The following is a 14,236-nucleotide window of genomic DNA, read 5'->3' on the forward strand; positions in this document are numbered from 1 at the left end:
TACTCAAGTTTCAGTCATTTCAGTTTCACTAACTTGACAATGTTGGTGTTGTTAGTTGCAGGCATGGTGTCAATGGTTGCTTCATTGCAGTGGTACTTTCACCCGTAAGCGTAGGTGCAAATCTTGAGATACTTGCCATGTTTAGTTTTAGCCATTACAGTTTTATAATTCCTGTAGTTTCAGAGGCTGACTCATTTGCAGGAGTTGCAGTTATACATATTGCTGTGGTCTCATTGGGTGCTGAATATATATTTATTTGCAAGTGTTGTTTGCATTTGCTGATTATGTATTTACAGATTTTTAACTGACTAGGAGGTAACGGATAAAAATGCAAACTACAAACAGACCTATGATGTTTAAAGTTACTAAACAGTGTCTACTTCAAACTGTTCTTCCTGGTAAAAGCTAAAGTCTGTTAACTCCTCCCTCTTCTACCTGAAGCACAGCAGCTCCAGTCTGTCCACATATTTTCTGGAATAGTTTCACCACTATGTAACAGAAACTCACACAGTCACTGACACTGAGAGGAGAAATGGCACAGAAAAGAGATCAGCTAGATCGAGAAATGTTCTCTTGTTGGATCTGTTTGGATCTACTGAAGGATACTGTGACTATTCCCTGTGGACACAGTTACTGTATGAACTGTATCGAAACCCACTTTGATGAAGAGGACAGGAAGGGAATCCACAGCTGCCCTCAGTGCAGGAAGACTTTCACACTGAGGCCTGACCTGGAGAAAAACACCATGTTAGCAGAGTTGATGGAGTTACTGAAGAAGACTGGACTCCAAGCTGCTCCAGCTGATCACTGCTATGCTGGACCTGAAGATGTGGCCTGTGATGTCTGCACTGGGAGGAAACTGAAAGCCATCAAGTCCTGTTTATCTTGTCCAGCCTCTTACTGTGTGAGACACCTTCAACCTCACTATGATGCAGCTCCATTAAAGAAACACAAGCTGGTGGCCCCCTCCAAGAAGCTCCAGGAGAACATCTGCTCTCATCATAAAGGCCATGAAACAGTCCCAGCTGCAGCAGAAAGGACTGAGAAGCAGAAGGAGCTCGAGGTGAGACGACTAAACATCCAGCAGAGAATTCAGGAGCGAGAGAAAGATGTGAAGCTGCTTCAACAGGAGGTGGAGGCCATCAATGGCTCTGCTGATAAAGCAGTGGAGGACAGTGAGAAGATGTTCACTGAGCTGATCCGTCTCCTCCAGAAAAGAAGCTCTGATGTGAAGCAGCAGGTCAGATCCCAGCAGGAAACTGAAGTGAGTCGAGTCAAAGAGCTTCAGGAGAAGCTGGAGCAGGAGATCGCTGAGCTGAAGAGGAAAGACGGCGAGCTGGAGCAGCTCTCACACACAGAGGATCACAACCAGTTTCTACACAACTACCCCTCACTGTCAGCACTCAGTGAGTCTACACACTCATCCAGCATCAATATTCGTCCTCTGAGCTACTTTGAGGATGTGACAGCAGCTGTGTCAGAGACCAGAGATAAACTACAGGACATTCTGAGAGAGGAATGGACAAACATCTCACTGACAGTCACTGAAGAGGATGTTTTACTGTCACCAGCAGAGCCAAAGACCAGAGCTGGATTCTTAAAATATTCACAAGAAATCACACTGGATCCAAACACAGCACACAGAGAATTGTTATTATCTGAAGGGAACAGAAAAGTGACATTAATGAGACAAAAACAGACTTACTCTAATCATCCAGACAGATTCACTGATTATTATCAAGTCCTGAGTAGAGAGAGTCTGACTGGACGTTGTTACTGGGAGGTGGAGTGGAGAGGGGGTGGAGTTGATGCAGCAGTCGCATACAAGACTATCAGCAGAGCAGGAGAGTCAGATGAATGTGGATTTGGATTTAATGATAACTCTTGGTTATTGAGCTGTGACAGAAAAAGTTGCAAATTTTTGCACAAGAAAGTCCAAACTGTCCTCTCAGGTCCTCGGTCCTCCAGAGTAGGAGTGTACCTGGATCACAGAGCAGGTATTCTGTCTTTCTACAGCGTCTCTGAAACCATGACTCTCCTCCACAGAGTCCAGACCACATTCACTCAGCCGCTCTATGCTGGACTTTGTCTTTTTATTGATCATGGAGACACTGCAGAGATATTAAACTGAAATAGACAGAAGTCACTGAGGGACAGCTAGTTCCTGTTTCTTTGGTCTCCAGCATTGCTGTCAACAGTGATGGAGATTTTGAAAAGCGGTCAGAGTGGCACCAGAAAGTTCTTTGAAAGTAAATTCTGCTAGACCAAAAACAATTTCTAATTAGCTTGTATGAAGAAGATCATAAAATCTAATAAAAATGAACAAACGTTAATGAACTTCCGTTTTTATATCAAGAAGACACTAGTATTATAAATGTAATTGTTTTATTATGAATAGTATTGTCTAAGCTCACAGATCAAATGTTACACTTTGAATAAGACTTTTAATTTCAGTCCTTCCAGTACACAAAATCACACGTATTCTACTAGAGAAGATGTGGATTTTATAGACACTCAATCTGAAGACTTGCTTAATGTAAACCCTCCTGTGTGAAGTTTGTTACATGTTTGAACTGATACATGCTGATTTTCTTTTTTGTTGTTGTTGATTTTTGTGTTTTAACACAGAGGAGTTATTTGGTTATTTGAAGAAATATTGAAATGAAAATCTTGATTTGAATCATCTGCTGCTGTGGCATATGTAACTCATTACTGGTATTTTTTTTTATATCAGGTGTGGCTATAACTTAGACTTTCTGCTGGTCTGTTTTCTGACCTTAATCATGTTAGATAGTGTTTTCCAAAGCGATTCATGATGATAAAAAAAAAAATTTAAAAAAGTAAAATAAATGTACATGTCCAAACGGTTCTCATGTTCTCTCCTGTTTCTGAACGCATAACATAGAGACGTGTTGAGTGGCCGAAAGCGTAACATACCAACAAGTTGTCTCGTAGCGTAGTATGTTACGTTTTGGGATGAGAACATGTTGGAAAAACCAGCAGAAGGCACAATGCAGTGTTTCTGACATGTGATTGGATGAGCAGCCTACAGCCCGCCTCCAAAGTCTCCCAGTGATTATGCAGATGAGGAAACTGATGTGTTTGCCAGAGAGTACAAAGGTGTTCAACCATGAACTTAGCACAACAAGTGAAACACACACACATACACTCTAAACCCTGATCTGACTCATGCAGATGATTCAGTATCTTTCTGTGCCCTTCCTGTTTAGCTGCTTTTGGACGAATCCTGATTCTCTTTCTCTGCTTTGGTTAAGCAAACAGGTTTGATTCGTTGGTCATGAGTGACGTGTTTAGCAAAAAACAAACAAACAAAAATATGTTGTTGGAGACTGTCTCTCATTTACAAATTTCCTCTGGCTGCAGAAGTTGAAGAAGAGACTGTCACTGCGTGCTTGTATGATTTTTTTTTTTTTTTGCCACACGACTGTTAAATCCAGGACTTTTAAGGTTACAGTAGTTGCTGTATCTTATCATAGATAGATTTGTTTGGTTGTAGTTAAAGTGTCAGTAGTAGCAGATGTTACTATATTTGAAATTATTAACTTAAATTCAAATATAGTAACAAAGTATATGTGGGGCCTCCCTGCTGCTGCGGAGTCGGGGCGGTCTGCTCCTGCTCCGCGGCTGCTGAGCGACCCCTCATCTGGGGCTCTCTTCAGCTCTTTCCGGGAGAGTGGCACGGTTTCCCCTCCATTGGTCTTCTAGCAGATCATTACATGAAGGAACCTTTTAAATACAAGCGCGCTCATGCTCACAGGTGCACACACGGGTGCTCACACATACAAACGACACCCTTTTTGGCTCCTACCTCAAAGCACACCGTGGGCTGTCAATCCTACTTACTGCACAGTAATATTCAATATTTAGTATTTACTGTTATATTCACATTGTTTTTTGCCCTTTATCACCGTTCCTCTTCCCTGCTGTTTTTCTTTCCCTCTTTCTTTCTCCCTTTTCTTTTCCCCAGTCAAGTCCATTGGGCATCTTTCTTTGCCTTTAGACAATAATTCTGATGGCAAAAGAACCAAACGGGACAGGCAAAAAAAGAAAAAAAGAAAGAAATTATTAACTTAGTTGCAGAAGTTGCTGTGGTTTTAGGCTTGTTTAGTTACAATCACTCTTTGCTGCTGGTGTGGCTGTAGTTTTAGTTTTAAATTTAGTTGCAATAGTTTTTGTGTCATATAGCAGATGTTGTTATACTTGGAGTAGCAGAGTTGCAGACATTGCCATGACTAATAGCAGATATTGCTGTGGTCTCCTTCATTCATTTGTTACAGAATTATCCATGCTTTCCTGTTATATTTTCAGCCACTGATTTAATTCCTGAAGTCACCATGCTTTCCTGCAGATGATACTGTAGTTTCAGTCATTCATTACAGGAGATGTTGTAGTCTGAGGTTTGTTTAGTTGCAAAAGTAGACAATACTTATAGCAGCTATTGTTTCATTGATCCATTAAGTTACAGAATTCTTCATTGTTTTCTGCTGATGTTCTTATAGTTTTAGTCACTGGTTGAGTTGCAGAAGTAGCCATTCTGCAGATGTTGTGGTATCTGTCTGTCCGTCCTTCCTTCCTTCCTTCCTTCCTTCCTTCCTTCCTTCCTCTTCCGCTTATCCAGGCCTAAACAGAGAAACCCAGACCTCCTTCTCCCTAACCACCTGCTCCAACTTGTCCAGGGGGACACCAAGGCGTTCCCAGGCCAGCTGAGAGATATAATCTCTCCAGTGTGTCCTGGGTGTGCCCCAGGGCCTCCTCCCGGTAGGTCATGCTGGGAACACCTCACCCAGGAGGCATCCTTGTCAGATACCCAAACCACCTCAACTGGCTCCTTTTGATGCGGAGGAGCAGCGGCTCTACTCTGAGCCCTTCCCGGATGGCCTCATGCAGGATGGCTTCACCCTCTCTCTAAGGGAGTGGCCAGCCACCTTCAGAGGAAGCCCCACGTGATCTTGTTTATTCAGTCACTACCCACAGCTCGTGACCATAGGTGAGGGTATGGGTGTAGATTGACCGGTTAATGGAGAGCTTCACTTTTACACTCAGCTCTCTCTTGACCGCAACAGACCAGTATGCGTCCGCATCACTTCAGCCACAGCACCAATCTGTCTGTCGATCACCCACTCCCATCTTCCATCACTCGTGAACAAGACCCCAAGATACTTAAACTCCTCCACTTGGGGCATGAACTTGTCCTTCATCCGGAGGGGACACTACAGCCAAATCTGGCTGACAACCACGGCCTCAGATTTGGAGGTGCTGATTCTCATTCCCCCCATTTTACACTCGGGTACAACTGTTCCAGTGCAAGCTGGAGGCCATCACCTGTTGAACCCATCAAAACCATATCTTCTGCGAAAAGCAGAGATGAGATTCTGAGACCACCCAAAGTCAAAGCCTTCAGCCACTTGGCTACTGTGGAGTTCTTTTTTGCTAAGAAAAGTTCAAGAGACAATCTAGACAATCTAGCAGTTCACATTATTTTATTATCAGGCAGTTAAAGATTTGGCTTGCAAAGCTGTGGACTTCTCTATGTCAGGCAGTCTGTGCATGGAAAACTCCCAGACAGTTCATAATTCAAAGTAAATATTGGACACATGGAAACAGGTAATATTTGTGATTGGCTATTAATGGGGAGATGCCATGGTTTAGACTTAGCACTCCCTGATTTGTTCTCCCATGGGTCCTTCCGCATGGTAATGGTCAACGACAAAACACCACTGGGGTTCAGATCAGGGAGGCTCCAAGAAGGGACTCCAAGAATGCGTCGTTCGGCGCATAATGGCAAACGGCAGTCAGGACTAATTCCCCCAATGGAGGGAAAAAACCCTCTTGTCCACTGGGAAAAACCCCAACCTACAGGCAGCAAGCCAAGGGGATACTAGGATACCCACCCCAGCCTGTCGTCTCTCACCAAGGGCAACTCCAGACAGAGACAGAGTCCAGCCCCTCTCCAGGAGTGCTGGTTCCAGCAGAGATGAGATTCTGAGATCTGAGACCAGAACAGTTCCCTTGATCATGTACTCATAAGAGTCTTTTGAATCGCTCTTTGTTTGATCCCTCACCCGGGACCAATTTGCCATGGGAGACCATACCAGGGGGCAAATGCCCCTGGACAGCATAGCCTCTGACATCCCTAGGACACAAAAACCCCTCAAGCCACTATAAGGTAGCGATTCACAGAGGGGTATTGGGGTTTCAGTTCTTTATTTAGTCGTCATATCTTCTACCAGATGCTGGTTTGGTTTCATCTGCCAATTTGGTTGCAAAACTTGCCGTGCACAGTAGCAGTTGTTAGTGTATTTTTAGGCTTTCATTTTGTTGCAGTAGTTGCCACATCTTCTAGCAGACATTGTTGTAGTTGCAGTAGTTGAAGGGTTAGTAGTAGTGGTGGATGTTGCTATTTTACAGTCATTTATTTAGTTGTAGAAGTTCCCATGCCATGTAGTGGATGTTGCTAAAGTTTCTTTCATTCATTTGTTGCAGAATTTTTAATACTTTTCTGCAGTTGCATACAATAATATCAGCAGAGCAGGGAGCTTAAATGAATGTGTATTTGGATACAATGACATATCTTGGTCATTCCATTGTTACACAAACAGTTATATTTTTTGGCACAACAAAGTCTGAACTCTCCTCTCAGGTCCTCGGTCTTCCAGAGTAGGAGTGTACCTGGATCACAGAGCAGGTATTCTGTCTTTCTACAGTGTCTCTGAAACCATGACTCTCCTCCACAGAGTTCAGACCACATTAACTCAGCCGCTCTATGCTGGACTTGGTCTTTATGAAAATGGAGATACTGCAGAGTTTATTAAAGTGAAATAGAAGTTTTAGCTTCTAGTTTTTTTGTTTTTTTCTTGTCTATCTTTGAAGGCAAATGAGGAGCTGGGAGCGTGGCTCATTAAGGTGGATAAGTCCGGCCTGCCTGGAAGATTTAAAGCCTGGATCTACCAGCATTCCATCCTGCCCCGAATCCTGTGGCCCTTCCTTGTCTATACAGTTCCAATAACTACTGTGGAATCCCTTGAAAGAAAGATCAGTGGCTTTCTTCGTAAGTGGCTGGGACTTCCCCGCAGTCTCACCAGCGCTGCCTTGTATGGGGCAAGTAACAGCGTGCAGTTACCCTTCAGTGGTCTCACAGAAGAGTTCAAGGTGGCTCGCACGCGAGAAGCCCTACAGTACAGAGATTCTAAAGACTGCAAGGTGGCATCAGCAGGTATTGAGGTAAGGACAGGAAGAAAGTGGAAGGCTGAGAAGGCAGTTGAGGTGGCGGAGTCACGCCTAAGGCAGAAAACACTGATGGGGGTCTTAGCAATAGGGGGAGCAGGCTTGGGGTACGTCCCAAAGGCCCAGGTCAGCAGGGCACAGGGAAAGGAGAGACACCAGCTACTCCAGGAAGAGGTCCGAGCAGGTGTGGAGGAGGAGCGAGTAAGTAGAGCTGTAGGCCTTAAGCGGCAGGGAGCATGGACAAGGTGGGAGAGCACCTTGCAGCGCAAGGTCACCTGGGCAAACATCATGCAGGCAGACTTCCATCGGATCTGATTCCTAGTGCAGGCAGTATACGACACTCTGCCAAGCCCAGCAAACCTCCATCTGTGGGGAAAGAGCGAGACACCTGCCTGTCCCCTGTGCTCTGGAAGAGGGACCCTAGAACACCTCCTTAGCAGCTGCCCAAGGGCCCTGGCTGATGGTCGGTATCGTTGGCGGCACGACCAGGTGCTCAGAGTAGTTGCTGAAAAGATTGCCTCAGCAATCAGCACCAGCAAGCATCATCAGGCTCCGAGGAAGGCAATCTCTTTTATTAAGAATGGAGAGAAACCCCAGGTGCGCCCACATTTGACAACTGGCCTCCTCAACACAGCCTCTGATTGGCAGCTACAGGCTGACCTGGGTAAACAACTAAAGTTCCCTCAGAACACTGCAAAAACATCACTCCGGCCAGACATGATAATTATTTCTGAGGCCTCAAAACAGCTGATCATGCTGGAACTCACAGTGCCCTGGGAAGAGCGGATTGAGGAGGCCAATGAAAAGAAACGAGGAAAGTACCAGGAGCTAGTGCAGGAGTGCAGGGGAAGGGGCTGGAAGACTTTCTATGAGCCCATAGAAGTGGGTTGTAGGGGCTTTGCAGGACGATCACTCTGCAAAGTCCTAGGCTGGCTGGGCGTGGCTGGGGCAGCCAAGAAGAGGGCCATCCAGGCTGTGAGTGAAGCGGCAGAGAAAGCCACAAGGTGGCTGTGGATCAAGAGGGCTGATCCGTGGGTAGCTACTGGTACGCAAGTCGGGGCCTGATCACCCCCGGCTGGGTCGCCTGGGCGAGGGTGTATGATGTTGTGAGACCCGAAACACCTGATGACCCTAGGATACATCACTGAAGATGCGTACCAGTGCATCCAGGAGATGTGTCTTTATAGTGCTGTTGAGAGCTCACTGTTGTGCTGTTTCTTCTCTGCTCAGAATCACTTTATAGTTGCTAGTCTGACATCTTATGATTAATTGTTTGTAGTTACCTGTAAATTCACTTGAAATTGTATTCAAATCAACAGTGCACTCTTTCTCTGTTGTGGCAGAAATATTCAACCGCTTTGGAAAGAAATCAGAATGGCATATGAGAAATGTATTTCAAAACAGTTTCCACTAGACTCCAAAGTAAGTAGAGGAAATAATTATCATGAACATAATCAAGCAATAATTCAACAGTTTTAGGGCCTCAAGTTTTTTCATTGCTTAAATGACAATAACACTGGGAACTTTATTAATTTTTATTTCTTAAAGATTTGGATTTTATAGGGGGCCAGTCTTATGTAGTTGAACAAAGTATATCAGTTCATATCAGTTATTAAGGAAATTAGAGAGATATGGAATAAGATGTGTAGCCTATTCCTGGTTGGAAAATGGACAACAATGTGTGCAAATTAATAAAACTGCATCTAAAAGGGTCAATGTGGGGTAACTCAAGGATCTGTGACTGATCCAAAACTCTTTGTACTTTTCATTAATTATATTTGTAATATTACTAAATTGATTAAATATGTTGTTTATACAGATGATACAAATGTATTATCTTATGGAAAGAAAATTAAATGATCTCTTGTATGCAATTAAAAATGAGCTGGAAATTCTTAAGATGTGGTTTGATATCAATAAATTATCCCTTAATTATCAAGGAACCTGAATTCATGCTTTTAACAGGTAGAAAAGAATACGAAGAAGCTGTTCATTTAATATCCATCCATTCATTTTCTTCCGCTTATCCGGGGCTGGGTCGCGGGGGAAGCAGCCCAAGCAGAGAAGCCCAGACCTCCCTCTCCCTAGCCATCTCCTGCAGCTTGTCCGGGGGAACATCAAGGCGTTCCCAGGCCAGCCAATTTCATTTATGTAGCGCCAAATCACAATAACAGTCGCCTCAAAGTGCTTTATATTGTAAGGTAGACCTTACAGTAATACATACAGAGAAAAACCCAACAATCAAATGACCTCCTATGAGCAAGCACTTTTGCGACAGTAGGAAGGAAAAACTACCTTTTAAAAGAAAAAATATCATCATAATCCGGCTACCCCTTTGGAGCCAGCTGTGGGCTCAAGGCTGGAGCCGAACAAAAACTCCCTGATAACGACTGTGTTGAGTCTGTTCCTTCCCATTCCATGCAAGGCCACCTGGGTTTGCTGGAAGACTGTTTACTTAGCCTGGCAGGGCGAAGGACACTGTCTCAGCTGAATTATGGACATGCACACACATACATATACTGATACTGATAAGCACTCACTGACGCATCACCCTCCCTACCCTGGATCCAACGCCACCTCCAACGCTTACTTCCCCTCTGATGTGGACATCGGGTCAGCTGGAGGCGCAGTCGAAGATTGCAGCGGTCCCAGATCAGATGTACACACTGGAACTCTTTCCCATGTTGCTTGTCTGTGTTTATTGTGCTATGGTGTGTTGATATCTGTGCATTCCTGTATTATCCTTTTGTGTTACACATTTCGATGTTTTTTTCTTCTCTACCTAGCCTGACCTGTCTCCCCAATGTGATGTTTGTGTATTGTATGTACGGTCGGCAAGGTCTGTCATCTCGGTTGTGGGCAAAAGACCTGCAACTGACAAATAAAGGCTATCTCAAAAGGCATTCAATAGGGTCCCCCACAAGCTGATTTGGCGATCATTACGAAGTCATGGTGCCCCGGAAGCTTATGTGAAATGGACTCAGCTGCTCTACCGTAATGTCACAAGCGAGGTCCGATGTTCAGCGGGAACATCACCAGCCTTCCCGATTACCGTTGGCTAAGCCCTCTTGCCCCTGCTGTTAACTCTCTGTGTGGACACCGCAACGGCTGATCTAAAATCACCACATCCATGGAGCCTCCTGTATGCAGATGATGTGTGCCTATCAGAAACAGAAAACTGCCTAGCCCTGCAAACCCAAACACAAGCATGGAAAGATCGGCTCTCCAAAAACGGCATGCGCCTGAACATCAAGAAGACTGAGTACCTTGAATGCGGCCCCCAGACCAACAGTACCATCACTATCGACGGCGAGCCGCTGACTAAAGTTGCCCAATTCAAGTACCTCGGGTCCCTTGTCACCTCAGACTGAGAAACTCTACCAGACACCAGACTCCGTGTCAACACAGCGTGGAGGAAGTGGCATCAGGTGAGTGGAGTCTTATGTGACAAGAGAATGCCAATCTATCTTAAGGCGAAAGTCTATAAGTCGATTGTGCGCCCAGTGGCACTCTACGGGTCAGAGTGCTGGCCAGCGATGACCAAACACGAACAAGCTCTTCACACCATGGAGATGAAGATGCTGAGGTGGCCTCTGGGTCTCACACGACTTGACCGAGCGAGGAACGAAGATGTCAGGAAACAATGGGGAGTGACACCGATCACAGACAAGATGCGAGAGGCGAGGCTCCGATGGTACGGCCATGTTGTCCGTAGCGATAAAAATTCCATCGCAAAGACAGCACAGCAATTGGATTTGGATGGAAACAGGCCAAAAGGAAGACCAAAAAAGCGCTGGATGGACCGAATCAAGGATGATATGAATGCTGTGAATGTTACACCAGAAGACGCCCTTGATAGGAAGAAGTGGAGGAAGGCATGCAAGATAGCGGACCCTGGGGATATAAATATCGCGGGATATAAACCACTAGGAAGAAGAAGATATTCATATTCATCTTCATATTATTGTTGTTATTATTATTAACTGAACATGTACGCTGGTCTTTCTATCGCTGTGAGGACTGTTAACCTGGACATAACGAGCCGTGAACCTGCCCCACTCCTCTAACTCCAGAAAACAGGTTGGATGCACAGAATAACATGAAAGTTCAAAGAACCAGTTTATTTGTTGTTGGACCTGAGCAGAGCCCAGAACATCAAGCAGATTCTCATCATCATTGTTGGGTCTGCGCTTCAGCAGGCCCGCTAGTTCAGACTTATTCCCGTGAACAAAGCAAGACAACAACTTAACCGGCTTTTATATGCTAGCAAGGGGAGGATCTCAGAGCAGCCCCTCTGCCCTCGGTCTCAGACCACTCCAAAGAACCAGCACCCCCTGCAACTTTTCTTCTCTGACACATAGTTTACACAAACACCCATTGTAACCCCCCGTCCTACGGAGCGTCATAAAACTAAGTGTGTGTGTGTGTGTGTGTGCGCATGTGGGTGTTTCTGTGTGACTTCCTGCCGATCACAAAGGGTCACAATTTCAACCTAACAATCACCACTGCTCTTCCATATCAACAGTGATGTGGTTAGACCAGTGGTTCTCAAACTTTTTAGATCACTCCCCACATGGTAGGAAGAAACCTATGCAGGGATCTCAAAGAGCAAAACTGCTGTCAGCTCTGTGTAGCCACACCTACTTGGGACCCACTCTGTAAAAGTGTGTGTTTGCTCTGCCCACATAGCCTCATATGTAGCCAGAGCTGAACATGGTGAGTCACCTTTAGTGTGTAAATGTATGCAGTTCAAAGGTTACAGAGAGTGCACTTAGTCTTAACATAGATACATTCATATATTTAGACTTTTTTTATTCTACGCACTTGTGATGATCACATAATCTTCTGCAGCATTACTGCCTTATCAAATTAGAATCATTCATTCATTTGACTGTTTCTTTATAGATCTCAAACATTCCTATGATATTGTCTCTGAAGGGAATTGGTGGAAAAAGTGGTGGCTGTTAAAACAGATCATAGTCCTGCACAATAGAAAAAAAATAATCAGAGGAAAGCTGCTGCTGTTCGCCTGCTCAGTCTTGCCACAATTAGGTTTCCTAATGAGGTGTGTGTGTGTATATATATATGTGTGTATATATATATATATATATATGTGTGTGTATATATATATATATTAGGGGTGCAACGATACACAAAATTCACGGTTCGGTTCGGTTCGATACTTTGGTGTCACGGTTCGATATTTTTTCGATACAAAAAAAATGTTCATGCCTTTTTAATTTGTCATTTATTAAAATTATAAATATATATTTTAACTCAAAAGTACAGTTTTTAAATTTAACCCTAACCCTTGTGCGTTTTTTATTTTGACAGCGAATGCGCACCTGCGGACCACTTATGTGCAGCCCTGGTTATTTAGCTCGTCATATTGCAGCCACAGAAATTCTTTTGTCCATGAAACCATAAAGCTGCACTTTCTTTTTGCCTTATAGTCTGATTTGTCATAACTTCTCCGTTTTGTGGTAAGCTTTTCTTTGGCTGTCACTTCTTCACCCTGACCTGTCTTATTTGGCTCAGCAGAACTGATATATCCTGCTTTTACACACGCGACTCACATAAGCTCAGCGATTCTCTGCGCGATCAACCTCTCACATGTTTAAGCTTGCTGCGGGAGATTTCACTTGTCATGTTTGCATAGTAAGCTAACGATTAATAAGACGATGTCAGAGGAATTGGTGCACAAATTATCATCACTCACAGATCAGTGCTGTCGCTCTCTATACACAGTTCGCCGATTGCAAAGTGAAAGCAAAAAACAAGCGCAAATTCAAACGCGATTTCAATATGTCACATATTGACAGTGGCTCACCGATGCCAATGACATAATTACCCAGCTACATTTCTGAAAGAATGCAAAAGCATTGACATATATTTTTCCTTCCTACAATAGCCCGACGGGCAGGTATGAAAATCGCTAGCCCCAGGACGTCGGGCTAGCGATTTTGCGAGCCCTGTATCTGATTGAGGAATCACTCATCTTTGGAAAAGAGAGTTTATTACAGAGAAATGTCTCTTTCCAAAATAAAAGCTATACTATCCGCTTCTTCTGGGCTATATTCTCAGCAGCATAAGGAGAATCATGTGCTAACAGCTGTCTAAATGACTCGGCTAAAGTTAGTAGCATGCTTGTTGTTTTTGTCTTTGCACTAGGATGATGTCGGCGTAAATGTGCAGTCATATTCGTTGTGTTCCCACTAGTGCTTTCAGGTTAATCTCGTTGAAATGACCTTAACGCCACAACACGGCAAATCTCCGTTAACGAGCTACCGCCGATCGCCCCGTGCATGGGGCTAGACGGCCAACACGTTAACGAGCTAACTGCGCTAACACACTAGTTCCCACCCATGTAATTGAGCATTGCGTGGCACATCCAACATACTGTTTTACTTTAGTCCATGACTCGCTTACCTTCAGGGTCATACGTCACATGAAAACCAAAATAATTCCAAACGCCAGATCTGAATGAGGTTAGGATGCGTCTGTTGCAAGCAGAGCTTAACTTCTGTCCTCGCTAGCTTGCCCTGCGCTCTTCCTTCTGACTATGCTGTCTGTGTTGAGCGCTCAGTGGATCTGCGCTCGACAGTGCAGCCTAGGCGGAGTAGTCGAACCAGATTCACTGAGCGCTCAACACAGACAGCATCGTCAGAAGGAAAATTGATAAAATAAATTACAAATGTTGTATTGTTCGATACATATGCGTACCGAACCGAAAGCACTGTATCGAACGGTTCAATATCGATACGAATATCGTTGCACCCCTATATATTAAATATATACTATTATATATAATGTGTATATATATTATATGATGTGTGTATATATATATGTATGATTTATGATTTATGTATGTGTGTATATATATATGGTATGATATATATATGTAATATGTATAATAATGTGTATATCATTATAACCTCTCTTACCTTCCCTCATATATATATAATTATATATATATTTATAATATCTCTTC

At 43.9% G+C, this 14,236-nt stretch overlaps 1 protein-coding gene, 1 non-coding gene and 1 pseudogene across 2 annotated transcripts; all 3 read left to right on the top strand.

The window, feature by feature from the left end:
- Window positions 1-495: 495 nt before the first annotated feature.
- On the top strand, window positions 496-2,833 carry LOC121812889 (tripartite motif-containing protein 16-like). The gene has a single exon (XM_042216053.1). The coding sequence runs from the start codon at window positions 533-535 to the stop codon at window positions 2,129-2,131; it is 1,599 nt and encodes a 532-aa protein (XP_042071987.1). The 5' UTR covers window positions 496-532; the 3' UTR covers window positions 2,132-2,833.
- Window positions 2,834-5,615: 2,782 nt separating this feature from the next.
- On the top strand, window positions 5,616-9,194 carry LOC102305489. The gene is made up of 2 exons (XR_006053386.1): window positions 5,616-5,625; window positions 6,860-9,194. It is a non-coding gene; the product is annotated as an uncharacterized LOC102305489 (transcript).
- LOC121812887 lies at window positions 9,146-11,273 on the top strand (annotated as a pseudogene).
- The last annotated feature ends 2,963 nt before the right edge of the window (window positions 11,274-14,236 follow it).

Source organism: Haplochromis burtoni, unplaced genomic scaffold (assembly GCF_018398535.1).
Source record: "Haplochromis burtoni strain Fernald_Lab_line unplaced genomic scaffold, NCSU_Asbu1 Contig_906, whole genome shotgun sequence".
Taxonomy (NCBI): domain Eukaryota; kingdom Metazoa; phylum Chordata; class Actinopteri; order Cichliformes; family Cichlidae; genus Haplochromis; species Haplochromis burtoni.